General features: G+C 42.1%; 2 protein-coding genes across 2 annotated transcripts; one reads left to right on the top strand and one right to left on the bottom strand.

The window, feature by feature from the left end:
- Positions 1 to 550: 550 nt before the first annotated feature.
- Positions 551 to 15,118, top strand: amd1 (adenosylmethionine decarboxylase 1). Its single transcript, XM_066677132.1, has 9 exons — positions 551 to 859; positions 7,023 to 7,109; positions 8,305 to 8,431; positions 9,467 to 9,569; positions 9,799 to 9,841; positions 10,192 to 10,336; positions 10,583 to 10,675; positions 11,199 to 11,354; positions 11,787 to 15,118. The coding sequence occupies exons 1-9, from the start codon at positions 750 to 752 to the stop codon at positions 11,928 to 11,930; spliced, it is 1,008 nt and encodes a 335-aa protein (XP_066533229.1). The 5' UTR covers positions 551 to 749; the 3' UTR covers positions 11,931 to 15,118.
- A 1,014-nt stretch (positions 15,119 to 16,132) lies between these two features.
- On the bottom strand, positions 16,133 to 26,254 carry ppil4 (peptidylprolyl isomerase (cyclophilin)-like 4). Its single transcript, XM_066677425.1, has 13 exons — positions 26,124 to 26,254; positions 24,906 to 24,973; positions 24,593 to 24,657; positions 24,335 to 24,452; positions 24,061 to 24,203; positions 22,624 to 22,720; positions 21,874 to 21,990; positions 20,386 to 20,510; positions 17,811 to 17,877; positions 17,304 to 17,415; positions 17,056 to 17,152; positions 16,761 to 16,887; positions 16,133 to 16,494 (listed from the first exon to the last, which is right to left on the bottom strand). Exons 1-13 carry the CDS (start codon positions 26,191 to 26,193, stop codon positions 16,255 to 16,257), a joined length of 1,446 nt encoding a protein of 481 aa, XP_066533522.1. The 5' UTR covers positions 26,194 to 26,254; the 3' UTR covers positions 16,133 to 16,254.
- Positions 26,255 to 27,721: the final 1,467 nt, after the last annotated feature.

The raw sequence follows: 27,721 nt of genomic DNA, 5'->3' as shown, positions 1-27,721 counted from the left end.
ATTAATGAGTTTGTTTATATTTGTTTAAAATCGAACAATTCGAATGAGTCGGTTCGACAGACTGATTCAAAATTCCTTTCGGCGTTGTTATATATTTATTACTTAATGAGGATTGTCAATTTATCATTGTTAAAACTAGTGTATTATTTTCATCACAGGGTAAGACTGTAATAAAAAGAGAGAAAAAAAAGTTGCACGAGGATGAAGTAAGAAAATTAAAAAGAGAGAGAGAGAGCAGCATAGGCTGAAAAAAACTAAACTAAAAAGCCACGGTTAATTTTGCACCTCTATAATTTACTGCATGACCGTTATAAATATATGGTTGTAATAAAGGAGACGTTTCCAAGTTTAATTAGAAAGCAGAAAATCCTCTGAGTCCAAGTCCCTTCAGTTTAAAAACCTTCTCTTTACACAACCTGTGAGTCCTCCTGTAAGTGACGGCAGCGGGAGCCAATCAGAAGCGAGAGGGGGTGTGGCTTATGGAGCATGACGCTTTTTAGGTTATAAAAGCTGCATTCGCAAGGCAACCCGCGCTTACACAGTATGGCCGGCGATATTAGCTAGCACTCGCTCACGGTGTTCTCTGTAAAAGGGGAAGACGGTAAAAATAACTACTCTTAAAGCAACCCGGACTGCGTCAAGGACTTTACCAAGATCAATAAGTTATCTAACCCAGCAAGAAAGGACTCTAATAAGCTCACGGTTTTTTTTTCTTTTTTTTCTGTTGTTGGTGTCTTGTTTGTCTCACGATGGAGGAAAATGGTGCACACTTCTTCGAAGGGACCGAAAAGCTGCTGGAGGTGTGGTTCTCTCGCCAGGATGAGACCAAAGGAACCGGGGACCTCCGCACCATCCCGAGGTTTGGTGGCCAGTTTTTTTTTTGAAAACCGTCCGTAATCGCCCCTTGTTCCCTAGGTAGGGCACAACAGTTTAGTCTAGGGAGCCACTTTTATGCTCAGTAGAGAGGGAATACAAAGTAGTGGAGTCCCAAAAGACTCAGATAAAAGGAATATTTCTTTCTTTTGGCTGTAGGAGTCTGTATTTTAAGCTCTATTAATGTGCCCTACGTAGTGAGCGGGAGCCATTTTAGGCGAAGCCTCGAGTGAGTATGAGTAAATGGGCTGAAAACGTGTTAAATGTTTCTGTGCCCGCGCTAGTAAAGTCAAAAGACACGGCTCTAGTTGGAAAAAGCAAGAAACGGCGTATAATAACGTCGACATACTGGTCATGTCCTTACTTTTGGTGTTGAATACGGATGTGCTTTTTAAATGAATGAGTTCACTCACTGTTGCGCCCCTAAAGCACTGGTCGCTCTCCTCCTTTCTCTGTCAGTCATTCATTTGCGCTGCAGTAATGCTAGAGTTGTTCAATCTTGGGAGTCGACTCCCATTCAAATTCAAAACATTGGAATCGGTTCAGTTGCAATCAATCTTTGTCTCTGAAATCAAAACATTGGCGGATCTTACAGAACATAAACATACTTTCTGCAATTCTGGGGACACAGATTTGGATCATTATCTGGATATAAATCGGGACTTTAATGATCATTTAACTCCCCATTTCAGTTGTCAGTGACAACTCAAAATGTCGTGTTATATGGTCTAAGTTCGATTAATATGAATTACATTCATAACTTATAAATAAATCTGGCTTAAATGTTCCACTCTCTACTATCAGCGTCAGATATTTAGATACACGTATGTCTTAGAAATGACAGGGATGTGCAATTGAATCCAAAACTTCAGAGTCGATTCCTTTTTGCAGGAACCGACACTCGGCTCTACGAAAAGCAAAAATGAAGCGCTGATTAACATTACGCTGCTGTTTTTCGTACAGCTCTGATTACATTTCATGGGGCTATGGAGTTGAACAATGTCAAAATTAATTAAATAATTTTTTGTTATAACTTATAACAAAGCACGCGCTTTAACGTAACGTTAGGTGCGCAGTCGTTTGCTTGAGATCTGAGGGGATTTTTAGGCTATTTTTGACCTTTATTAAATATACATGTCTCCATTCATCCACGCTGCATCTTATTGTTTAGTGTCACGGATTTTAAAAACCTTTTTAATTACCTGAAAGAGTCACTGGAGGAAATAATTCTGTTAGCATGGCGGCTAACGCAGTGTGGCGCGCTCCTGGAGACGCCGCAGTTTGAACTGACGCTGCTTGTAAAAGCCTCACAATGAAAATACGGACTTAAGAACGACTCTGTAGTTTATTTTGCGGCGAATGACAACTGATGTGTGCAACTAAAGCGTAGAGAACCGAACCCAAAAAAAAGCCCTGGTGCCGTTTTTCTTTCTCTCTCTGCTGAAACGTGGGCCTTGTCCAGCATGAGGCTGCGCCCTGCCGAGGGTTTTATTAGTGTTCACTCATGGGCCGGTGTTGAATGATATATATGACCCTTTCTTCATTCGTGGTGCATAACATATTGAACACTTTGATTGATATAGAGTGTATTAGTAGGACCATCTCAAATCTGCTCCCAAAAGTCTGGGGGGACTTTTAATTGTAATTTTTTTTGTAAGGGGCTTGTTTTTAAATTAAATGAACAGGCCCAATTTTTGCTCTCTCTCTCTCATGAGTCTATCATTTATCTATCTTTGAAACACACTGCAGGAACAGATGAAGTATCTGTCCAAAACCTTGTTTACTTGGAAATATTTGACTACTATATAATCTGTATAACCATCCATCCAGAAAAGCCTCACACAAATTAGTCACAAACCCCTAATCACTCACAATCAACATTCATTATTTTAATGATGGTGAGGGTAATGGATCTGTACAGTCCTCCAAACCCAGCTCACGTACCCCCAGAACTGAATTAAAAAAATGTAAATGCCTAAGAAGAGCCGAAACGCAGGATAACAATTGCGATGAGCCGAACACTGCGGCATTGCCTGTCAAATACAGGTAATTTACAGCACCTGCAGTCAAAATGGCCTCTTTAAAATGAGTGGCATTCACCCTGAGGCAAAGAGGTGTTCAGGAATCTGCTTCTGTGCCTACGTCTCCGTAACGAATGGCTGGGATCTGTTTTAATGTGTTTTTTAATCTGGTTTTCTGCTCAGAATTAGGCTAATATTTAGATTATTGTTTTCTTTCAGCAGTAAAAGTCAAAGACGCACTATTTATACTCATTATACTTGTGTTCAGGGTTCGTCAAGGCGTACTGTGTTGCTGTTTTTAAAACTGAGATAGAGGTTTAAAGCTTAGAATACCACGTTTGGTTTTTTTCTAAATTCATTGTGGTTACTTCTAAAAATCCCTTGCAGTGCTCTTAGAAGTTCTAGCATAATTTTCCTGCTCAACAGTGCAATCAAAAGCTCTTCACAATGTTAAAGCTGTAACAGAGCCTGAGCACAGTGTAGGACTGGGACTGGGAAGTGCAGTGCACGTGTGAAAGTCACGTTTTTCCTTCATGGTGCTTGGTCTTCTCCTTGCTTCCTGATTGGAGGAGACGGGCCCCTGAAGCCCTGCCCCCTTTCAACAATGTGACATATGGCTCTGCCCCCACAGGGGCTCACTGATCTTGGTGGTGTGTGCTTTTTTTTTTTTTTTACCATAGACTCCTATTAGATAAAATGCTTGCATCCTAGTGGGGAAAAAAAATTCAAAAATAGTTCTAAATGTTTTTGTTTAATTATTTTATTTTTTATTTATTTTTTATTTTATTAATTTTTTTTTTTTTTTTTTTTTCTATGACAAAATTAGTCATTTTGTCAAAATACTTCTGTGTAACACAGTGGTAGTTTTTAATGACAGCTGTAGAATAAATGTTTTTAGAATTAAATAATCGCCCATCTTTATTCTTCTAATCCAGCACCCATCTCCATACTTCAGCTTTCCCCCAGCTACAACAGACTTTACTAAACTTGGTAGCTATGTAAAGCCCTCCAGACTCGCAACCAGACATAATCAAGACAGGAAAGCATTAAACCGCAGCACAGCGTCCATCCAGGAGTGAATTCGTGGAAAGCTGGTCTGTACTCCGGTTCACTCTCCTGATTACTCCGCCGTCTTGAGCCGATTCATCTCCTCACGTAACTCTCTGAACGTCCTGCGTTTTCTTGGCACTGGAATCCGATAACTGTAGCTATGGTTTCCGGGGGGTCAGAATGAATGACGAGTGGTATTAGCTTACAGCCAGGGAAGATTAAGCGCTCACAGAGACACAGGGAGAGGATCACGGGTGCTGGACCACGGCCAATGGCCAAATAAGTCCACAAGGGCATCCAATTCACAAATCTATCCCTGCCTCCCTCTCTCTCTCTGTGTAAGAGCAAGGCGAGAGGGGAGAGCCTCTCCAAATAGCCCGAATTTGACAGACTCAGGGTCATGAGGGTGGCTGATGGATAAACACCCTTTAATAGTTTTGAGGAGTTATGTTATGTAATGGTTTAAGGCCAAACCAAGGGCCTGTGGTGCTGTCTACCTTCAGTACATTTTCAAAATAGAGCAAAATTAACACGTGAACATGTGCCTTATGGGAATTTGCGTTTTTATTTTACCCGAGTGATATTTGAGACTTCAAAATGGCAAAGTGGCATTCTACTTGATCTATTTGGTCTCGTAGATGCACTAAACAAAGGCTGTAACTAAGCGAAATTACATCGAGAGATGGACAGATACTCTTCCTTTTCAAATGCTGGTGTTGAAACATGGATTATCGACAGATAAAATAAGCTTTGTTCAGATTACTCAGTCCACAGGATAACATACACTAACATTTCAAAGTGTAAATGTGGGCTGTTTCAGGGTGGATTTTTTACAACTGCGTCAGGTTCGTTTATTCCCCCCACCCTCGTTATCCATTCCAGCAATTCCTACTTATAGGCTGTAGTATGTTGCAGTTTACATAAAGTAATATTGCTGTTTAAATGCCTAGGGCTCAATGAGAACAGCCGACTGTTGAAACAGTAGCACAGGGCTAATAGGGAGTTTGTAGTTCATTCACTGTCACGCATAATTTGCATATATTTCTGTTATTGCATAACTCTTTCTGTTATTGCATAATTCTGTTTTGTTATTGCTCATCTTGACCCGAGTTTGGCCTTTGAGTATTTGTTTAGGTCTGGTGAAATAGGCCTTTTTTTACAGTCAGTTTGTGTCTGAGAAAATAAACTGACTTTAAATTGTCAGAGTTGACCTGTGTTCATCTACACACACACACACACACACACACAGAGATGTCTCTGCTTGAGCAGCCACCGTTAGCTTCCCAAAAATAGCCCCAGTTTCAGTTTTCCAGGGCCAGGCGAGAACGATGGTCTGGGCTGGAGTTGCAGAGCCTGTGGCCAAAAATAATTGCGCTACTATGTGGCGTTCTAAGAATTGCGGTTGGGAAAGCTGTGCATTTGTGGGAATAGAGTAATCGTGGGCCATGTTGATGGATTAATTTTATTGGGTTTGCTGGGGTTTTTAATTTTCTATTTGTGCTGCAATGCTTTTAGTCATTTATTTATGATGCGTTTCAGTCTACACTCAAGTTCTGTAATTTTACAACGTGTACTTTTAAGAGCATACGCTGAATTATGTGTAGTACTTGGTCATGGCTTTAGGTGAGTTATTAAAGAAATAGATTGTTCATTCAAAGCATTTGTCCAAACTGAGAGTCAAACCTGTACATTTGCTTGTCACAACGTGAAGATATTAAGGAAAACCCTTTCACAGTGTGGGGTTCAGCGGGTTACAACATGCAGGCTTTTATTTATATCCGATTCCAGTCATTTAAGACAGGCCTATCACATGTAGTATTTTCTAATTTGGAGTATTGCTATTTGCGCCACGAGGGAATATTTATCAATTTTAAGTGGTGTGTCAGCAGCCGTGTGAAGCTTGTGTGTCGTCTGACTGACGCTGACGGCTGCTTAAAGTAAGTGGCCATTCACTGGGCTGAGCTCGAGCCTCATGCAGTGAAAAACTACTCTGCTTGTACACCCGTGTTCTTCACTGTCGTTAAAGAAAGCGTCTCTCGTTTACAGCTAACGCTGGTCTCGGTTCGGATTAATTCCGAGTCTATTCTGATGACTCTGATGGGAAATGTGAGTTTCCCAGTCACTGGCAACCTGACTGGATCTTAGTCCTCGTTCTCTTTAATTAGCTCATGATGCAGATCAGCAAAAAGAAATGTATCTGCGTCATGGTGGTGCATATCGTCGCTGTCAGGACAGCCACAGGCTCATATTTCCATTCTGGTCTGTCTTCATTTTCAACGTTGTTCGACACCCATTGCTTTATGTGAATATTTAATTCCCAAGGGACTCACTAAACAATATGTACTTGATTCATTTTAATTCCATTAATATTTTCTTCTGTACAGTTACCTTTAGTCCTGATATAATTTGGATTCACTCGCTGTGGTTCTTAATTTTAAACAGTCACTTAAAACACTTCCCTCTTATTCAGTGTTTCAGGAAATGTGATGTGAGTAGAACATATTGTCTACAGGAATCTGCTTTGATATTTTGCTGCTTAATTCCCTTCTGTTTCAATTTTCTCTGTACAAATAACATTTGATGTGTCTTTATTGGCAGCACCCTGGTGTTCTCCAATTTGTGCGACATGTAAAATCTTTTGAACATTAGAGCACGTGTTTCCAGATGGTAATACAGTCTAACAGGCAATGATCACTCAGTGTTGGGTGAATATTGGGATGAATCACCAATGCTTTTTGGCTAAACCAGCCTTCATTAAAATATAGTCATGACACTCCAGTCATGGGTGATATTGGTGTTGGGGCAAGGATGTTGGTAAACAGTGGATACACAATTAGAGGTCCTTTCTTTTACATGTTTTTAAAAGTGAGTTTTGTAATAACTTTAATACTCAGTGATTCATTGGAAGAATGGGAGGTGCACATTACTGAGAACGCTGACACTTTCACACTGGGGAATTTGTGACTATCAGCATCACATCCATGAAACAAAATGCAATGCAAAAAAAGGGGAAATGGGTTTTATGATTGTTAGGAGTGAATTAACATTAACATGACTGTTGTTTTTTGTGCCTTTTAGGTTTGAGTGGGACAAACTTCTGGAGAATGTGCATTGTTTGATCATAAGTGTGACAAAGACTGACAAGCAGGAAGCTTATATACTCAGGTGAGTTTCTCCTGGAGAACGAGGGTGGGGTTATTATTTAATCTTTCTGTTTATTAATATTCGATGTGCTGATGGTGCCTTCTCATGTTTCTAACAATAAATGACAGCACAATGCTAATATAAGACTGATATAGCACTGTTAAATCAAGCACTAAATGTTTTTAACAATGGAAAGGAAGAAAAAAGGAACAAAACACATGGAGAGTGACAGGTTTGTGTGCTAGTGTTTTCCGTCCAGTCATTCTGGTTTATCGGTTTCAGCAACACAGCCGTTGATGAATATGCTGTGTTTTTACATCCCTTTTATGGACAGACAGCTCCACCTGTTCATAGTATTTCCAGCTCTTTGTTCTGGCTGTTTGCTAAAAAAAAGGGGGTATGAGAGATGTTCAGGGTCACAGACTATCAATAGGCTTTAGTGGAAAAGTGTAGGACCAGAGCATGTTTGCGTATGTACTTTCTACCAAGGTTAGAAAGTGCAAGCTCAGTCTAAGAGGACTAGACAAAGCTGTTTACCGTGGCGGTGGACCAGGTACGTCTCTTTGAGGAAGCAGTGGGGTGAAGGAGGTTTAAGTAGCTTGAGTTCAGAGAGTTTATATTTCAGGTGTTTAACAGTGCAAACTTTACTTGAAGTCTCAAAGCAGCATACGGCCTGCGTCTTTGAACCCTTGGGGCCTGTGTGCACTCATTCATTTTCATACATTTAGTCATTCGATGGTATGACATACCTAAACTACATGGCTAAGCTTGAGTGTAAAATATTTTAACACCCATTTGATTAAAGTCTGTGTGGAAACCCTGCTGAAGACCTCCGACTAGAATCCACTACGTCTGCAGTAAAGAACACAGATTGAAATGCACCCATGAGCTGTTTCTCTAACAGAGGTGTTGATGAGCTTGTATTCGGTGATGAGATCATGCTCTTGGTTTGCAAAGGCATTTCAGATGCAAATAAAGGAAAATGCTAACGACGTCTCACTGGCATTCACCTTGAACGATTCATTTGATAGCAAGGAAACTTGCCTCTGAATGAACTGTTAAAAGCCACTTGATTGTCACACTTCTCAACACAATGAATTCACACTTTACATCCAAGTATAGCACACAATTTGCATGATTTTCTTATAGTCCCTGCGTGAGTTCTCTAAGCAGAAAGACGATTGTGATCTTACGGTTCTCCCTCTTTTCTCTGCAGTGAGAGTAGCATGTTTGTCTCCAAGAGACGTTTCATTTTGAAGACATGCGGAACCACCCTCTTACTGCAAGCTCTGGTGCCCCTGCTGGAACTGGCGAGGGAGTACTGTGGCTTTGACGCCATCGAGGTGTGTCTCACTTTCAACTCACACTAGCAGGAATACTACACCCGTCACATCACACCTACTGATTACAGGCCCTGTTTAGAGGAATGTGCCATTTGAAGCAGGGTTGTTTTTTGGGGCCCTGAACACACTGACAGTTTCCTCAGTCGTGATAGATTTCACAAACAGGTTTTAATATGTAGTCCATGTCCACACTAATACCTCAATAGAGTCGAAGTCAGTGTTTTTATTATTCCAAGTAATATTGGGTTAAATTAATAGTTAAGAAAACCTTTGATAAATGAATTTAGAAGCTGTTATCACCCAGTAGGTGTGTGCTGCTTTATTGAAATCTAGGCTGTTTTCTAAGCCTGTTTTAAACGTATGTAGTAATAGTAGTGAAGCTTGTGAGTGGTGTCCACATTACGTGCATCACGAACATGTTGTTGAAAAAGAGATCAATTTATATTGATATCAGTTCAGTGCTTTTATTTGTTTAGCTGCATTCTCACAAGAACTTAGTTAAGCAATTAATGACATAAAGCACATGGTCTCCCAAGTCTAGCTAAGCCAAGATTTTGCATAAGTGTGAACTGAGCAATTACCGACAGTAGTGTTTTCTGGAAGAGTCTTTAGAGCCACTGCATTACTGATATCATTATTTTTGAATGAGATTTATTTTAGTGAATTTTGAATTTTGTCCCAGACACTGATTAATAAGCAGAAACCCCGTTTTAATATTAATAGCCACAACAATGGTAGGAATAAACTCTGATCGAACGTGTAAAACACATTACATATTCAACCCGTCATTCCGGTTTTTCTGGCAAGGAGGGGAAATACGCTCATTTCCTTGTCTAAAAGTCTTTGTGGCCACATTCACAACATGCTTTTCTTTTTCTGTTCTAGTCCATGTCTTCACTCAGAGATAAACATGAGTGCACTATGCTCAGGTTCATTCTCTGCAGTGCTGGCATGTTTGAGTGAAGCATTGATGGGTCAGAGAGGCCGGCCAAACTGAGCATCTTTGTTTTTTTTTTTTTTGTCTGTGTCTTGCAGAACTTGTTCTACTCTCGTAAGAACTTCATGAAGCCTGCCCATCAGGAGTTCCCTCACCGCAACTTTGAGGAAGAAGTGGAATTTCTCAGCCAGATATTCCCAAGTATGTTTTTGAACTCGTTCTCCGAGCTAATAGAAAGGGAGTAGGCTTTTCACCTCAAGTTTTACAACAGTTTGGGCTTCAGGCTCGGCTGCCAATTTGACATGTCTGTTCTGCAAGCTTAAATCTAGTTGGGTAACTTTAGACTGTAAAGCCTCAAGTTAAACAACCCTTAATTCCTGTTTCAATATGAACTCGGTGCATCCTCACATGACTACTTTTTCCCCCACAGATGGAGCAGCCTACTGTATGGGACGTCTCAATTCTGACTGCTGGTAGGCAGCTCACATTTCTATTGAACTGCACCACATGAGACAATAGAGCACACATTACTTACTATCAAAGGTGTTTTAAGTTTATATCAGGACTTCACTCAAGCTGTGAGTCTGGTTTCTAGTTCTAGATCTCATTGTGAGTGGGTGTGACACACAATTTGATCAGCAAAGTCCAAAATCCAGGAACAGAAACTGCATTCAGCCAAGAAGAATGTGATTAGATGAGGAGATCTAGATCGCAAACCTCTCTCCAACTCATAAGAGAAATAGGGTCACATTTAAAGAAATGGTAATCACTTCTTTTGGACATGCTCTGTATATTTCAATCAAGCATCTTGTTCTTTAACCAGGTACTTGTTTACTCTGGAACTGCCAGAGTACTGGGAGAACAAGCAGGCAGACCAGACGCTGGAGGTTCTTATGAGCGATCTCGACCCAGCTGTGATGGACCAGTTCTACATGAAAGACGGTGTTTCCGCTAATGATGTCACTCGTGTAAGTCCATTTGGGTTTCTCCCCGTCCAAGCTTTGTCCTGATGTAATGTGCAGTAATGTTTTGTATGCTCAGAATCTCCCATTGTTCCAGGACCCAGTTGTATTTTGTTTGATCGTCTGACAACAACTAGATCAATACTGCTGGACTGTGTGCGTACTGTAACACCGGCGTTCAATAGCGCCCCACTTTACGCCCCGTTGTGTTTGTGATGGCATTAATGCTGTCGCTGCTGTCCCTCTCCACAGATGAGTGGAATTCGTGACCTGATTCCAGGTTCTGTGATTGACGCCACAATGTTCAACCCTTGTGGATACTCCATGAATGGAATGAAAACAGATGTAAGTAGATGCAACAGTTGGCTAGTGTGGAGTTTGAAAGCCCAGTTCTGGCCTCCTACACAAAGACAAGTCTGTATTTTTGGGTAACTGAGGTCCCTTCAAACGGCCGTTTAAATATGTATAACTATGAAAGAGGGGGGCGGGTTGGTAAATGTGATTTTTCTGCCATGTTTAGGGCAAGTATTCTATGTATTTAAAACATTGTGGGGGTAATATTATATATAACAATGTGCCCTATCTTTGGAAGAGGTCATAGTTTTTATGTGGAATATATTCATATTTACTGTGCATTAAAACACTTCCACTTAGGAAATTAATATGTAATTTGAGCAAGAAGGTCCAAAACCTTAGATATGACTGCATGAATCCTATAGAAAACGCACCCTCACTGGACTAAGCCCTTGTTACGTTCAGTTTACAAATTAGTTTCTTCTTTGTCTCTAACGGAATTATATATTTAGTTTGAACATAGCCCTATGGGCAGATATGGCGTTAAATGCTAACTAACCTGTTTTGCTTGCAGGGAACTTACTGGACAATTCACATCACCCCTGAACCAGAGTTCTCCTACGTTAGTTTTGAAACCAACCTCTCCCAGTCGTCCTACGACGATCTTATCGGAAATGTCGTGGACGTCTTCAAGCCAGGGAAATTTGTGACTACGCTTTTTGTTAATAAGGTACAGTAACAGCCTAGAAAGGTCTTGAACGGTACGACTTCTGTGTCTTTTGTATTGAGTTTTTCATGTGTTTCATGTCAGTTATCCTTCACTGAAGATGTGTACTAGGGCTGGATGATGTCACCAAAATTTACATCACGATATTTCAGACGATACAATAATTCCTGTATCGATACGAACAATAGAAATGCCACCACAACACCATCAAAAATGATCCTCTTGGCACTCAATTTAAATTTTGTTTAAAAATAATATTGACAAAGCCATGACTCATGATGTAAATGTATATTAAAATAGTAATGTTTGAATGTCATTCTGCTACTGAAATGTTTTGTGATCTTTATTGATACTGAATTATTGACCACACAATGTAAAGCTGTGATTATAATTTGAGCATGTGTTTAGCTCCTCTTTGTTGCTGTTTTGTGGCAGAGCTCCAAGTGTCGCACCGTCTTCTCCCCTGCGCAGAAAATCGAGGGTTACAGGTGTCTTGATCGCCAGCTGGCCCACTTCAACGACTACAACTTTGTCTTCACCAGTTATTCCAAGACCCCACAGCAGAGCCAGCAGAGCTGAATCACAGTGATGAAGAAGCGTAAGAAGAAAGTAGCTGCAGCCAAAAGAGCGGTTCCATTGTCGCTCCGCAACTGCTGTCGCTGCTGCTGTTTGGCGTCTCGTTGCCGTAGCTGTATCACAAGTTTAACCTGTAAGAATTCTCGTAATGATAACGTAGATATATTGCATGAAAGCTCTTTTTGTGTCCATGTAGATATTCTAGCTCACTCTTGCTGTGATCTTGAAGTGCATGTAGAGTTATTAAGCAGGGTGTGCGTGAGGGATGCACGACGCTCCCTCCCATTCTTGCAGGTCTCCCCCCTCATCCTCCACAGACAGGGTTTCCGCCCCCACTAGGCAAGGGCCCTGACATGCTCAGATCCATCCTGTCCACTGTGTGGGCTGACTCCTCCCCCCACTCCACCCCTCACAAAAAAAAACCAAAAAAAAATTCCTATGCATATTTATCGCTTTGTATTCACATTCCACTCTCACTAATGAGTTCTAGGTGTCAGTTTTGCGCTGGCATTTCTTTTCTCTTTTAATAATTCTTTAGCTTTCTTGGCGAGCTGGTGAATGAATGATTAGATAGAAAAAAAGCCAGTTACAATCAGTTTTTATCTATAATATTTAATATTTTAAAAAATTCAGGCTTGAAACCTGAACGCTGAATGTAGTGGGACAGATTGACAGTTCACAAGCTGTTTTTATTAAAGTGAAATTTATCCAACTATAAAATCTAATAAAAGTATGAATAGCACATAATAATATAGCAGCTCTTGCTATTATACTTTTTCAAAATGGCTGTTCTTACAAAAAATGAATTCTTCAGGTGATTTACACAATTTATTAACAGCTAATCATGGTGTTGGGAATGTGTGTATCGTCATCAAAGGGTGCGTAATCTATCAACTACATAATCTATAATACACTAACATAAATACACAAAGATTACATGTTGTATAATCATCTAAATCAAATTTTCAACCATGTGAAAGTGCACTCGATGTGTGAAGTGCCACACCAAATCTTTTGCAGCACTTAAAAAAAAAAAAAAAAAGAGAAGAAAAAGTGTATTACCGGTCTCTTTCTTGCCCTGCTTTCTTTGAATGTAAGGCCATTGGGGGTTAACACTAAATCTGCGCTTCTGAATGTTCCACTGTAGTGCGCTGAGAGAGAGCTCCTGAAAGGCCTGTGGCATTGAATGCAAGACGTATGCATGTTCAAACGTGTGAATACAGCTCTCTGCCGTCCATTGTAGCTCTTATTGTCCAGGACCCCTGGGGCTGTTCACCGCCGTGCCGGGTTTCGCTCTCTGTGAGCCGCGCGGGCCACCCCCGCGCTGAATTGAAACAGTGGGACAGACACTTTGCTTAGTGGCATGATCGCACAGCCAAGCATTTTTCTTTTTCAAAACAATGTGTCCACTCTCTCCCTCTCTCTGTACAGAATTTGGTAAACCCACACAATGGACGCGCACAGATCTGAGCATGCCAGGGTTCTCCCGGATCATTCCACACTTAACAGTTGCATAAACTGCCGTTTTATTAATTTTATTGTGCACCTGCCGTGTGCAGACGGTTTTTTTGCAGTGAATCAGTCCAAAATGTGACTCCATTGTCAGTCTTTTCTTTTTTCTCTCCCTCTCTTTTCTTTCTTTCTTTGTTTTGGTCCTCTTTTGTCAAGCGAGGGAAAGATCGTGTTCCCGTGCTGCATGCGAATAGTGCTGTGGAGGTGCACTTTGGCCGTCCTATCTGTCAGCCTCAGCTGTTTTCTATAAGTGTACAGTACTTCGTTTTCTCTCCTCTCTCTTGGAGTATTAGCCAGCGTTAAGGCCCCAGTTAGGATGCCTTGGGAGTTTATTTCAGTTCTTCCCCGTATTTGTTTGGGCAGGTGGCATGTGAAGGATTGCCATGGTTCACGACTTGGGCCTGGCCCATGTTTGTACAGGAGTTGAGTTGATCTCCAGTTCATTTTAGTAAGTGGTAGGTTCGAAAAAAAGATCAGTGTACTTTCGTGTCATGTAACACTTCAACATCCTGACAGGGGCTTTAAAGCCTTTTGCTGACTGGTCAGACTCAGGCTTGCAGGCTATAGAGTGTACGTGAGACGTGAGATGGCGGTTGCTGGTTTGTTGGGACTTTTCCATTCTCCGAGCAAGCCTGGACTGTGGGTGTTTGTGTAAAGCCATATCCATGCCGGTGATTGGGTTCTGTAGTGGTTTTGCAGTTGTTGAGGATGTTTCTTTTCCCTGTAGCGGCCGGTTAGTCGAGATCACGGAGCTTCTCCAGCCAGAGAGTGCCCAGTGAGACGGTTTTAGCAGGTTCCAGCCAAAACGGGGAGATGAAGCATTCTAGTACTGAAGGACTTTTAGCCCTGGCTCTAAATTCTCAGGTTATCTCTGTATGGATTAGGACATGGACATCGTCCTAGAACTGTTATTACAGTAATCATTTCCAAGGCACAAGTCTGGTTACTGTCCTCATTAGCGCTGATCTAGGGTCAGATTGTAATTTAACAGCAGGACCAAACCAGAAGCCGCACCAGGGCTACGGTGGTCTTCAGTTCTAACTGGAGTGAACCATACCTACAGCTCCTCTGATGAAATGCAGTCGAAAGTGGTTGATTCAAGTATGAATGGTTTTCACGTGGACCATTTTGTAGAAGCAGGTTGTTCAGGATCGAATTGAGTTGGTCTTAAGAGTTGAGTCCATTTAATTCAACTTAATACTGGGGTGGAAGCTACTCCTGACAGGGTGGTTTGTAGCATTTTACCCATTTGTGTATTTTATTATTATTTTTTTTATATGATAGCCATTTTTTTATTATCTTTCAGTATACAAATTTTGTAAGGGATGCATTTTTATTCTGCGGACCAATTGAATTTGTATTTTGTCTTTTTTTTCAATTTTTTATTTCCCCTTACACTTTTTTGTAAAAGCAGTGATCGAAAGAGTGACCAGCTGATTTTAATTGGATTTATTTTATTTTATTTTTTTAACTCCTGGGAGGCGGCAGCGCTGCCTTGAGGCAGAATTCATACAGAGAAAAGATAAGCTACTGGTGCTGCAGGACTGTGGTCTGGATGTTGAGGGGGGAAAGGGAAACTTTGCTGTTTTAATTCTCTTGCCATTTCTTTGGTTGGTCAAGATGTGCTAAATATATCTGTACTATGAGCTTGATGCTTTAAATAAAAAAATAATAATAAATGTCAGCTGTTTCCTGTGTGACTTTTGTCTCATTTATTGCTTTGAGGGGGAGGGATTGGAGAACAATTTCCTTATGTACTGCAGCTAACTGGAATTAGCCCAAAGCTAACCTTTAGATTACAGCAGAGGGTCCTTTCAAGGTCAGAGCGTAACTAGCTTTTGACTGTTGCCTTAAAACCTATGTCTATATGCCATTAAACTAAGTCTACAGACCTGTGATCAGCTCACTATCCATTATCATCCCTGACCACATCGGATCACTCTGTATAGTCCGTATGTTGCTCTGCATACTTGGTTAGCCCACTATCACCTTGCTCTTCAAATGGTTAAGGCCAGGACACAGCAGGTATGATTTTTAGCATATGGCTTGTTCTCAGCGCTGCAGTGACACTGATGTGGTACGAGTGGATTAGACACAGCCAGGACCCTTGAGTTTTAAAATACCTCAGTGTCACTGCTGGATTGTAGAGTCCTGCCAACAGTGTCCTGCGTTCATTAGAGTACAACAAACGGCAGCAACAGATGAGCTAGTGTCTGACTTGACATCTACAAGGCAGGTGTCTTTAACAGTGTTAGCACAACACACACTAAAACCCATCACTGTCAGTGTCTCACTGCGGCACTGAGAATGGCCCACCAGCTGAATCAAGACCCCGTTGTGGTCTTCAGGGGGGTTCTGTTCATTGAAGAACAGGGTGATGGAGGGCAGACAGTATGCAGTGCAAGTGGTGGACTACAGTCTAATCATAGACTTAAAGGACTGGTCAGTGGTGGTGGTGATATGGTGTAGCTATGTATTTCATAAATCTGAAAATAGGTTTAGTTCAAAATCTAATACATCTATGTTATATACATTATACACACTATGTTTGCATCTGCCCAAACAGACGGCTTATACACACAGAAATGTCACATTTAAACCCGCTAATGCTCATGAGCAGTAAATGCTTATGTGATGATGAAGTAGAAAGAAACATTAATAAATTCCATTAATTTAACAAGCTTTTATTCCGTGTCTTTTTTGATCTTTTGGTTCCTTGTTCATGAAATGTTCAGAAAACATAAAAAAATATAAGATGGGATTAAGCTTGGCTGTTTCTATGTAAAACACCTCTGAGTTGTGACAGTGTTAAGTCTCAGCGATGTCTGCTGCGCTCTTTGTCCTTGGATTTCTTAGGGCTACGACTACGATCACGTTTGTGACTCTTCTCCTTGTGCTTACCATGTTTGTGGTGACTTTCTTTTTCTCTGTCTCTGTCCCTTTCTCTTTCCCTGTCTCTCTCCCTGTCCCTGTCTCTATGCCTCTCCTTCTCTCTGTCTCTCTCTCTGGAGCGAGATCGCGAACGCTTCCGGTCTTTCTTGCTTTCGTCTGCATCCTGAAAGAGAAACAGAGACAAGGAGACGTGCAGTGAGTGGTTCGTTCGAGAATAAACCAGAGGATGTCTGCAAAGTTTATCTTAAATTGTTGGTTTACACATCATTAAACACTCATTATCCAGCCAAATATCTAATTAAAACCCTGATCCATTGGACTCTACTGCGTAAATCATCATCAAAAATTAAAGCAGACCTCGAGGCCCAAAGGCCCACCCTGACTCCCACTCACAAGTCAGTATCCTGATTCACTTCAGAGAATGTGTACCTTTGATTTCTTCCCCTTCCTGCTATCTTCTTCATCAGAGTGTCTTCTCTTCTCCCGCTGCTTCCTGTCATCCTTCCGATCGTCTCGCCCCTCCTCCTCCTCATCTAGGAGAAGCTCGTAACGGGAGCTATTGGGAGACTGTTATGGAAACACCGAGCACTCAGATGGGACATTTCTGAAGGCCAAAAAATAAATGTATGACTTGAGTTCTGTCTACAATTAAAGAAACAAACAAATATGAAAGTGGTATTCAGTACTGCCCCCAGAAAGGCCGCTCTTCGACTTGGAAGGATACTCTTGCTTGGGTTTGACTTTGTCTTTTAGAGCCAGTTTAGCTCTGTTGTCCAGGTCTTTCTCATAAGCCTTGAAGTCATCTTTAGTGTATTTCCCACCTGCGCACAGACAAACCAATCTTTCACTGCAATCCCTAAATCACAAACCAAAGCCTTAAACCAAAACGGAAACAAGACCTCATTGTCTAGAGATAGCACTGATCAAATCAATAGTAGATAGTGGTAACCAAACATAACCCCACTCACAGACCTTTGCCTTTCCATTTGATCTTGGACACAGACTGGCTGAAGTCCACATGGATGCGTCGATCATCAATCAGCACGTTGTCCATCTTGAAATACGCCTTCTCACAGTCCTCCACCTAGACATACGATGTGTAGTTGTTTAAAGGTATTTAAAAATGACAACTATAATGGCATTAAACCTGCAGTAAACGCTACACCCAAGAATCAACACCAAAACTGGGGCTGATATCTATCTTTATAACTGTGTTAGTTAGCTTTACTGAAAATGACAGTTGTCCTGTAAATTCAGTGATGGATCATGCACAAATGAGTGCATGGTGACCTCTAGTGGCCTAGGGATCAGTTTGCATTTCAAAACGGTTGCTACTGGTATTGCTTTCCAGCTGTAGGTATTGTTTCAACCACAGCTGATCTCGATAATAGTGACAGTTTTGTCACTTCATCTGAATGTTTTTTTAACCTGCAGTTACGTTTAAATTTAGGGATGTTAAATGTTAATTTAGGCACAAACCTTATCAAACTCGATAAATGCATAGCACAGAGACTCTCCCGTCTTCCAGTCCCTGATGATCTCACAGCTGCAGACATAAATAAACTGATCAGAAAAGAGAGACACACCTTCCACCTTCTCTCTCTCTCTGACAGGTTTAATGTGAATCATTCCTTTCTTTAATTCAGAGTGGATGGTGTTAGCATGCAATCTAGTGTCTGTGTCTGATTTCTTCAGTGTCAGACAGTAAAACCTTATGAAGATCCACACTGGAGTAACACCACAGCCATCGCTGATAATCACTTATACAGGGTGGGCCATTTATATGGATACACCTTAATAAAAGTTAAGTTTACAAGTTTCTGACTACTTATAGGGCGGCACGGTGGTGCAGCAGGAAGAGTCGCAGTCACACAGCTCCAGGGACCTGGAGGTTGTGGGTTTGATTCCCGCTCCGTGTGACTGTCTGTGAGGAGTGTGGTGTGTTCTCCCTGTGTCTGCGTGGGTTTCCTCCGGGTGACTGTCTGTGTGGGAGTGTGGTGTGTTCTCCCTGTGTCTGTGTGGTTTTCCTCCGGGTGACTATCTGTGAGGAGTGTGGTGTGTTCTCTCTGTGTCTGCGTGGGTTTCCTCCGGGTGACTGTCTGTGAGGAGTGTGGTGTATTCTCCCTGTGTCTGTGTGGGTTTCCTCCAGGTGACTGTCTGTGAGGAGTGTGGTGTGTTCTCCTTGTGTCTGCGTGGGTTTCCTCCGGGTGACTGTCTGTGAGGAGTGTGGTGTGTTCTCTCTGTGTCTGCGTGGGTTTCCTCCGGGTGACTGTCTGTGAGGAGTGTGGTGTGTTCTCCCCATGTCCGCGTGGGTTTCCTCCGGGTGACTGTCTGTGAGGAGTGTGGCGTGTTCTCCCTGTGTCTGTGTGGGTTTCCTCCAGGTGACCGTCTGTGAGGAGTGTAGGTTTCCTTTCCCTTTCCATGTCTGCGTGGGTTTCCTCCGGGTGACTGTCTGTGAGGAGTGTGGTGTGTTCTCTCTGTGTCTGCGTGGGTTTCCTCCGGGTGACTGTCTGTGAGGAGTCTGATGTGTTCTCTCTGTGTCTGCGTGGGCTTCCTCCGGGTGACTGTCTGTGAGGAGTCTGATGTGTTCTCCCCGTGTCGGAGTGGGTTTTCTCCAGGTGACTGTCTGTGAGGAGTGTGGTGTGTTCTCCCTGTGTCTGCGTGGGTTTCCTCCGGGTGACTGTCTGTGTGGGAGTGTGGTGTGTTCTCCCTGTGTCTGCGTGGGTTTCCTCCGGGTGACTATCTGTGAGGAGTGTGGTGTGTTCTCTCTGTGTCTGCGTGGGTTTCCTCCGGGTGACTGTCTGTGAGGAGTGTGGTGTGTTCTCTCTGTGTCTGCGTGGGTTTCCTCCGGGTGACTGTCTGTGAGGAGTCTGATGTGTTCTCTCTGTGTCTGCGTGGGTTTCCTCCGGGTGACTGTCTGTGAGAAGTCTGATGTGTTCTCCCCGTGTCGGAGTGGGTTTCCTCCAGGTGACTGTCTGTGAGGAGTGTGGTGTGTTCTCCCCATGTCCGCGTGGGTTTCCTCCGGGTGACTGTCTGTGAGGAGTGTGGTGTGTTCTCTCTGTGTCTGTGTGGGTTTCCTCCGGGTGACTGTCTGTGAGGAGTGTGGTGTGTTCTCTCTGTGTCTGCGTGGGTTTCCTCCGGGTGACTGTCTGTGAGGAGTCTGGTGTGTTCTCCCCGTGTTGGAGTGGGTTTCCTCCAGGTGACTGTCTGTGAGGAGTGTGGTGTGTTCTCCTTGTGTCTGTGTGGGTTTCCTCCGGGTGACTGTCTGTGAGGAGTGTGGTGTGTTCTCTCTGTGTCTGCGTGGGTTTCCTCCAGGTGACTGTCTGTGAGGAGTGTGGTGTGTTCTCCCCATGTCCGCGTGGGTTTCCTCCGGGTGACTGTCTGTGAGGAGTGTGGTGTGTTCTCCCCGTGTCCGCGTGGGTTTCTTCCGGGCGACTGTCTGTGAGGAGTGTGGTGTGTTCTCCCCGTGTCGGAGTGGGTTTCCTCCGGGTGCTCCGGTTTCCACCCATGCTCAAAAAACACACGTTAGTAAGTGGATTGGCGACTCAAAAGTGTCTCCAGGGTGTATTCCCACCTTGCGCCCAATGATTCCAGGCTCTGGACCCTGAACTGGTTACAGACAATGGATGGATGGATGACATCAAAATGCTGCCCATTGTTTTGGATTTTCAATGCAACCCTATTCTCCCACAGTTTTTCCATGATTTCCATTGTTTTTCTTGTGAAATTCCCAATACGTTTGATGTGCCACATGACCCTCTTCCCATTGAAAAAAAGTTGGATCCAAAATGGACAAATTCAAAATGGCCGCCATGGTCACCACCCATCTTGAAAAGTTTTCCCCCTCCCATATACTAATGTGCCACAAACAGAAAGGTTAATATCACCAACCATTCCCATTTTATTAAGGTGTATCCATATAAATGGCCCACACTGTACATTAGTACCTTCCCTGGTAGAACTAGCCTGGCTCAAACACTGCTTTGATGTCAAAAACTGAGTAAACATACGACAGATTAAGAACAAGGAGCATGTTGGGAGGGGTGGCACTGACCTCTGGATTTGGCCGAATCGAGAGAAGATGATCTGCAGGTCCTCGTCTGTGGTGACAGGGTTCAGTTTACACACAAACAGCACGTTCTCCGGAGGTCTGACATCTGCATCCGGCAAGTCACCCACCTAAAGGTGTGAACGTCAAGCGAGGGCTGAAGCGAAATAACTGACTGCAGTGTGGTTGTGTTCATCATACTATAAATGATTAAGGTATGTATTTACAGTGGTATTTTCAAGCTAAATGCTGCAACTGTAACAAACTAAAGCACTTAAACTTAAAAACAGTATCTGAACACAGCTCACAATCTCAAGATATTTGAGTTATTTATTAAAAGGTATTAATGCATGAGGGAACAGGCCTTTTTATTGAATATAGTTTATCACAAGTTATGAAAAATGTAGGCTAATTATAGCTGCAGTTCTTGTCGTTTAAAAACGGTACTTTCAATTTGCCAAATACAAAATAACCACCAATCAGTCCAAATATCAAACCTAATTTAAAGGCTAGGCACCACTTAATGGACCTCCATGAATATTCCACATTATTGTAGTTACTGACAGATATAAGTATGAATTAAAATGAAAATAGCAGCTTAATTTGCTTTAAAACTGGCAATTTTATTAAATTGACAGAAAAACCCGAGCTCTCTACGGAAATTCTCGAACGCAACCGTGACGTCACTGGTGGACAACAGCTGAACAACGCCGCGGTAAAACACCGTTATAACTGACTGTTATGACAGTATCTAGCTAAATAACCAACATTATTCATGACAATAGCCTAGCAATAAGCTAAACTCAAATGTAGAGGTACCGTTATTCTTGTAAATGTGATCGAAGTCGAACTCGAATTCCTCCGACACTATAAACCTCCGTAATGCAGCTACGTAGCCGAGTATAATCTGAGACACCGAGTTTAGCGAGTCAAGCTAACGTTAATTAACACCAACTAAAACAGGCGAAGTGAGTGTCCTTACCCTGTTTACCTCCATGTTACAGAGGCTCTTGAACACCTTTCGTTGGTGTCCTTACATGCCCATATTGTTGGAAAAGCGCCAGTGAAATGAGCTACAGATAACGGAGTGAGCGGAGGGTCCTTTCCAAAGTGCCCGTTTAAAGTGGACAAATTTAGTCCATTTTCTGGATATTTTGGGATCTTTGGGCCATTTGTTCACAGATGTCCCACTGTACATTGAATGATTGCAGCCAAAAACAACACACCTTTTCCTCATTTTACATTAAATTAAGTGCAGCTTCTAGAGTTGTTGTCCACCGTCTACGTCACAGGCAAGACCGGGGGGGGGGCAACGGTCTTTTAAACCTTATTCCTTCAATTAGTAAGAAATAACATGTTTTCTGACTATCAATAAACACAAGTTAGGAACTCAAATTCCACTGTATTTATTTGTTTGACACTTTCATATCACTGGTGCTTAGCCTTTTAAAATATGTATGCCTTGCTCTCTCCATGTCCAGCAGTCTGACTTACCATCTCCAGGAGTATTGCTTGTGTCTTCGCCTCTTTCTCTTTAAGCAACTCATCCAGCACCTCCTGATCCTTGCCTTCAGCATCATTTATCACTTCATCTGCTCCAATACGACCACTCTGCAACAAACAAACACACACACACACACACACACGCCAAAGGTCAGCACAGAGAAGCTAAAATGGAGGATACATTCTATTTTACTCTTTTCAAACACACAACACAGGATTGCTCATTTTACCTAGGGTTAAGCATAAAGTCTCAGCCCAGCAGTAAAGGGACTGAGGGATCTTCCAAATGTTGGGCTTAAGGTTAATGTTTGGCTAATGGAGAAATCCTGATCCTAAAATGTAAACCCAATGTTTGTAAATTGGGTTTAAAGAAAATGGTATGCAAGGCTTTCTCTCTCTGCCCACCGCAGAGAAACAGCATGTTGGACCTCCAAATGTTGAAAAGCATGAACTAAGTTGGTGATACTGCTCTATTTCTGCTCCATAGGTGGATAGTATTGACTTATCTTTGCTGTAGCTGGAACTGACACTAAATTCAGGAAAGTGCAGACTACATGAAACTAAATACAGACCAAAAGTGCTACAAAACTCGAGCAACAAATACATTTCTGTGGTAATTCAAACAGTGAATAAAGACTTACAGATACATTCCACCTTAAAAGACGCTGAGAACTGAACGTAAACTAAAGACGACAGCGTTTCCCCAAAACCACAGATGTTCCCTTTAACTCAAACACTCACATCCAGTTGTTCTTTAGTGGGTTCTGGGGAGCGGTCTGGCACAGGCAGGTCAGGAGGGTCATCGAAGGGGTCATCCAGAATCATGGTGTGATTTATTCTGAAATCAAAATCAGGGACATTTTAACGTTTTTAGTACGCAAAAAAGTTAGTGACTGCAAAAACAGCCGTGTTACAGTGACCCAAACCATCATCATGTGCTACTGAGAACATTACTGACACACAGTTAGGTCTGTGGTCCAAGTGGGATAGTGATACACCTGAAAACTTGTTTAAACACAACCAGAGTTTGGTTCAACTGAACGCTTTTATAAACTCACTAAACAGACAAATCAATCTGTCCTCATTTAACCAGAGAATTACACACAGAATTACACACAGCCACAACTATATTAAAGGCTAAGCACCAGCTCTATGAAAGTGTCATACAAATAAACACAGTGGAGTTTGAGTTCCTAACTTGTGTTTATTGATAGTCAGAAAACATGTTATTTCTTACTAATTGAAGGAATAAGGTTTAAAAGACTGATGGACCCCCCCCCCCCAACGGTGTTGGGAAACTCTAATAGGCGTCTTGCCTGTGACGTAGATGGTGGACAACAACTCTAGAAGCTGCACTTAATTTAATGCAAAATGACGAAAAGGTGTGTTGTTTTTGGCTGCAATCATTCAATGTACAGTGGGACATCTGTGAACAAATGGCCCAAAGATCCCAAAATATCCAGAAAATAGACTAAATTTGTTCACTTTAAACGGGCACTTTGGAAAGGACCCTCCGCTCACTCCGTTATCTGTAGCTCATTTCACTGGCGCTTTTCCAACAATATGGGCATGTAAGGACACCAACGAAAGGTGTTCAAGAGCCTCTGTAACATGGAGGTAAACAGGGTAAGGACACTCACTTCGCCTGTTTTAGTTGGTGTTAGTTAACGTTAGCTTGACTCGCTAAACTCGGTGTCTCAGATTATACTCGGCTACGTAGCTGCATTACGGAGGTTTATAGTGTCGGATGAATTCGAGTTCGACTTCGATCACATTTACAAGAATAACGGTACCTCTAAATTTGAGTTTAGCTTATTGCTCGGCTATTGTCATGAATAATGTTGGTTATTTAGCTAGATACTGTCATAACAGTCAGTCATAACGGTGTTTTACCGCGGCGTTGTTCAGCTGTTGTCCACCAGTGACGTCACGGTTGCGTTCAAGAATTTCCGTAGCGAGCTCGGGTTTTTCCGTCAATTTAATAAAATTGTCAGTTTTAAAGCAAATTAAGCTGCTATTTTCATTTTAATTCATACTTATATCTGTCAGTAACTACAATAATGTGGAATATTCATGGAGGTCCATTAAGTGGTGCTTAGCCTTTAAAGCAGATGAATCCAAGCTCAGTCATACTGTTGAAATATGTGCTAAAAACGCTGTAATGTTCTTCTGTTCCACCTGATGTCCTGATAGGGAATGAAATCCTTGTCCACAAAGGCTTCGTTAATTTTTGCCAATACGTCCATGCCCTCCGTGACCTCCCCAAACACAGTGTGAACTCCATCCAGATAGTCTAGGTTCTCTCCTGTGGTGATAAGGAACTGCACAAAGTGAAAAAGCAAACAACAAATCTGAGCAAATATTGTGTCCCGTTTTAACTGTTCACATTAAAGAAAACTAGAAATAACTCTTCTAGGAGGTGGTCACAGGACTGAACGACAGAATATTAAACCTGAGAGCCGTGCTGGTCACTGCCGTTGTTCACCATGGAGACAGTTCCCATCTTCCTGTGCTTGATCCGAGGCACTTTCTCAGCTTCGAAAAACCGTGCCTGATCCCCATACAGCTTACTGTGGACGAACACAGGCTTACACTCAGAAAAGGAGGTGTGCACGTGTAAATACACATCTATATAATTCTTAAAGAGACTGGGCAGATTCTCCTCTCCGTCTCAATCAAAACACGCATCACAGAATGTTATTACACTGACCAGAACACGGACTCTCCTCCTCGTCCAGTGCCTGTAGGGTCACCGGTCTGGATGATGAAATCTCTCTTAAAGGGAAACATTAAAGAGTGTCTTTTTAACAGCACTGTAGCAAACAAAGAACAAACTGGTGTTACAGTCTCATTAGATAATAAAGATATAATAAACATGCCATAACATGAACAAGAAGTATTAGATGCTTCATATAATGAACGTTAGCATTGTCACAATTTTTAATACGTCTTTGTAAAATATGTGTTATTCAACACGTTTATTTCAGGTTAAATGTTATGACATCATCTCCTATTCATCTTACCTGAACATTGTGGAAGAGGCAGTAGTTGTAGAACTTGATTTTGCACAGCTTCAGGAAGTTCAAGGAAGCTGCCACAGGGATGATAATAATGTACGTGTTATTATTAGACTCTGTACAGTGTTACGAGTCCAGTCATATCACTTTACTGACATTTTAAATACCGTAAGAGAAGTTAGAACCCAGAGTTTAAATAAACCACTTTATTAAAGTGATATTCAGCCCCTTTGATTATGCAAAAGTGGCAGGTTCAGTGGTTTATCTTCATCCCGCAGGCTTCTCCAGTGCCTCTATCACTCAGATGTAGCATTACAACCTCCTCTTTATTTCTATGTTCATTGTCCAATCTTATCAGCTTCACTGACCACCTTGTAGTCCTCCAATTACAGACTGTAGTCCACCTGTTAGCCCCCTTTCACCCTGTCTTTCAATGGTTAGGACTCTTGTGGAGTGAGTGTGGTTTGGGTAGTGGATCATACACAGCGCTGCGGTGACACTGAAGTGGTGGTGGTGGTGTGTATTAAGCTGGTACAATTGGATCAGACACAGCAGTAGCTGCTGGAGTTTTTGAAACAGCTCAGTGTGACTGCTATCCTGAGAATATTCCACCAACCAAAAATGTCTACAAGGTGGACCAGCCAGGTCGAAGGGTCTAATAGAGTGGACAGGGAGGGGACACAGGGTTTAAAAACTCTAGCAGCACCTGCTGTGTCTGATCGAACCGTAACAGCACAACACACACAAACACCACATCAGTGTCACTGCAGCACTGAGAATGATCCACCACCCAAATCATACCTGCTCTGTGGGGGGTTCTGACCATCGAAGGACCGGGTGTGCAGTAAGTAGAGTAACATACGGACTACAGTCTGTAATTATATACCTACAAAATGCAATATAAAATTGACAATGAGTGTATAAACACGTATATGACTGTGCTGTTACGTGTAAGGGGACACTGGACATTACTAAGAGATGTACTCATGAATAAATCATCATTTAAACAGACACAGTTTTGCACAGAAACGCTTACAGCCGGACACATTTAAACTGAGAGGTTTAAAAACAAAGCTGTGACCAGCGGTGTTTACGAGTGTTAGTGTTTCACCCCTACACAAATATAACAGATCAAACCCCACCCAGCGCGGGGTACTCCACTGACACCACCCGCTCCTGCTGGTCTTACAGAGCCGAGTAAATAACGGAGGAGACTCACTGCACCTTTAGGTCTCTCCTCTGTGTACAAATCCACCACGATATCCCCCAGAGTGGTTTCCAACAGCACCGCCATTCTGCTTCAAACGGAGCGCCTACCGCGCATGCGCACAGCTGCAGACACAGACACAAAAGATACAGCCCCCTCCAGCGGCCTCCTGCCAAACCTCATCTACAACAACCATAATAAACCAATGTTGATATTTTTACTTAAAAATGTTACTTTAACTTACTTTTACCTGAATCAGTGTCTGTCGGTGGGTGGTTTTGTTTAGGTTTTTTACCATTTGATTTCTTAATTCCTTTCAATATTATTTATTTAGGTATTTTTATTTTTATATATACATTAATATTAAACTATATTCAGATACATTAAATTACTACTTTTAAATTCACATTCTTAAAACAACTTCCATAGGTTGATGATATATATATATATGTTTAAATATTTTAAAATTTATATTTTATTAAACTAAATTCAAATAAATTAAATTACAGCATTTATATTGACATTTTTAAAACACTTTAGCCATATACATTTAGGCCAGTAGACTGAAAAAAATAGAGAATGACGACACACAAAATAGTGTCTAGAAAAAAAAAAAAAATATATATATATATATATATATATTTTTTTTTTTTTTTCATTCATAAAAATGTTATATTTTATTGCCTGATTTTCTGAGTGCTATTAGCTAGCTCGTTATCTGCTACTCTAAGCATGTGCATATTGTGGCGTGCAAGCAGGAGCAAGAGTATCACACAAACCTTGCATTGTTTCTTGAAACATTTATTGCTCTCTTAGTGCAAAAGAATACAAGCATCAGGCTGTTTTTCCGCGCTCCCTTGATGCTCACAGAACCGCTTGGGTCTATATATCTCCCACACCCCACAAAAACGGTAACACACTCAATAAACACAAGTAACTACATAGAACAAGACCTAACTTACCACTAAACCAGACGCACCAAATGACATGAAATAAACAGCACACATGAACAAATATTAGCAATTATAGTCAACTATCTATACGCAAGCAGTTCTGGGTATTCCGGGAAATGACGTACCCACACACCCCCCTCACAAACACAATGGCGGATGCCACATAGCCCCCCCCCCCAATGGTCAGACGTCCCCGGCGACCAACCAACACAAACACAACCCCTAAAAAAAAAAAAGAAAAAGAAGGAAGAGAGAGAGTTCAAAAGTCCACCTTAAAGTCCATAAGACGGCATGGTGGCCTCCTTGTCCGTTGAGGCCGGGCGGAAACTGTTTGTGGCGAGACAGGATTCGAAGGAAGCGCTGGAGGGTTGATGTTGGTCAGTGGTGGTGGGGTATTCGCGGCATGTCCAGTGACCGGCAGTTTAGGTCTGTACGGGGCAAGACGGTCGCGATAGACGACCAGTCGCCGTCTGCCCCAACGGATCCTGTATACCACCTCCCCCAGTCTCGACAGAACAGTACAGGGCCCCACCCACTCAGACTGTAGCTTTGGGCAGAGTCCCTTCTTGTGCCGTGGGTTAAAAAGCCACACTTCCCCACCCACAGCCAGCGGCTCGCCCATGCAACGCGAGTCATATGCACGTTTTTGTTTAGCGCTGGCC

Source organism: Hoplias malabaricus, chromosome 7, assembly GCF_029633855.1.
Source record: "Hoplias malabaricus isolate fHopMal1 chromosome 7, fHopMal1.hap1, whole genome shotgun sequence".
Taxonomy (NCBI): Eukaryota; Metazoa; Chordata; class Actinopteri; order Characiformes; family Erythrinidae; genus Hoplias; species Hoplias malabaricus.
Note: the sequence above shows the minus strand (reverse complement) of the source record. Positions and strands in the feature narration are given on the sequence as shown.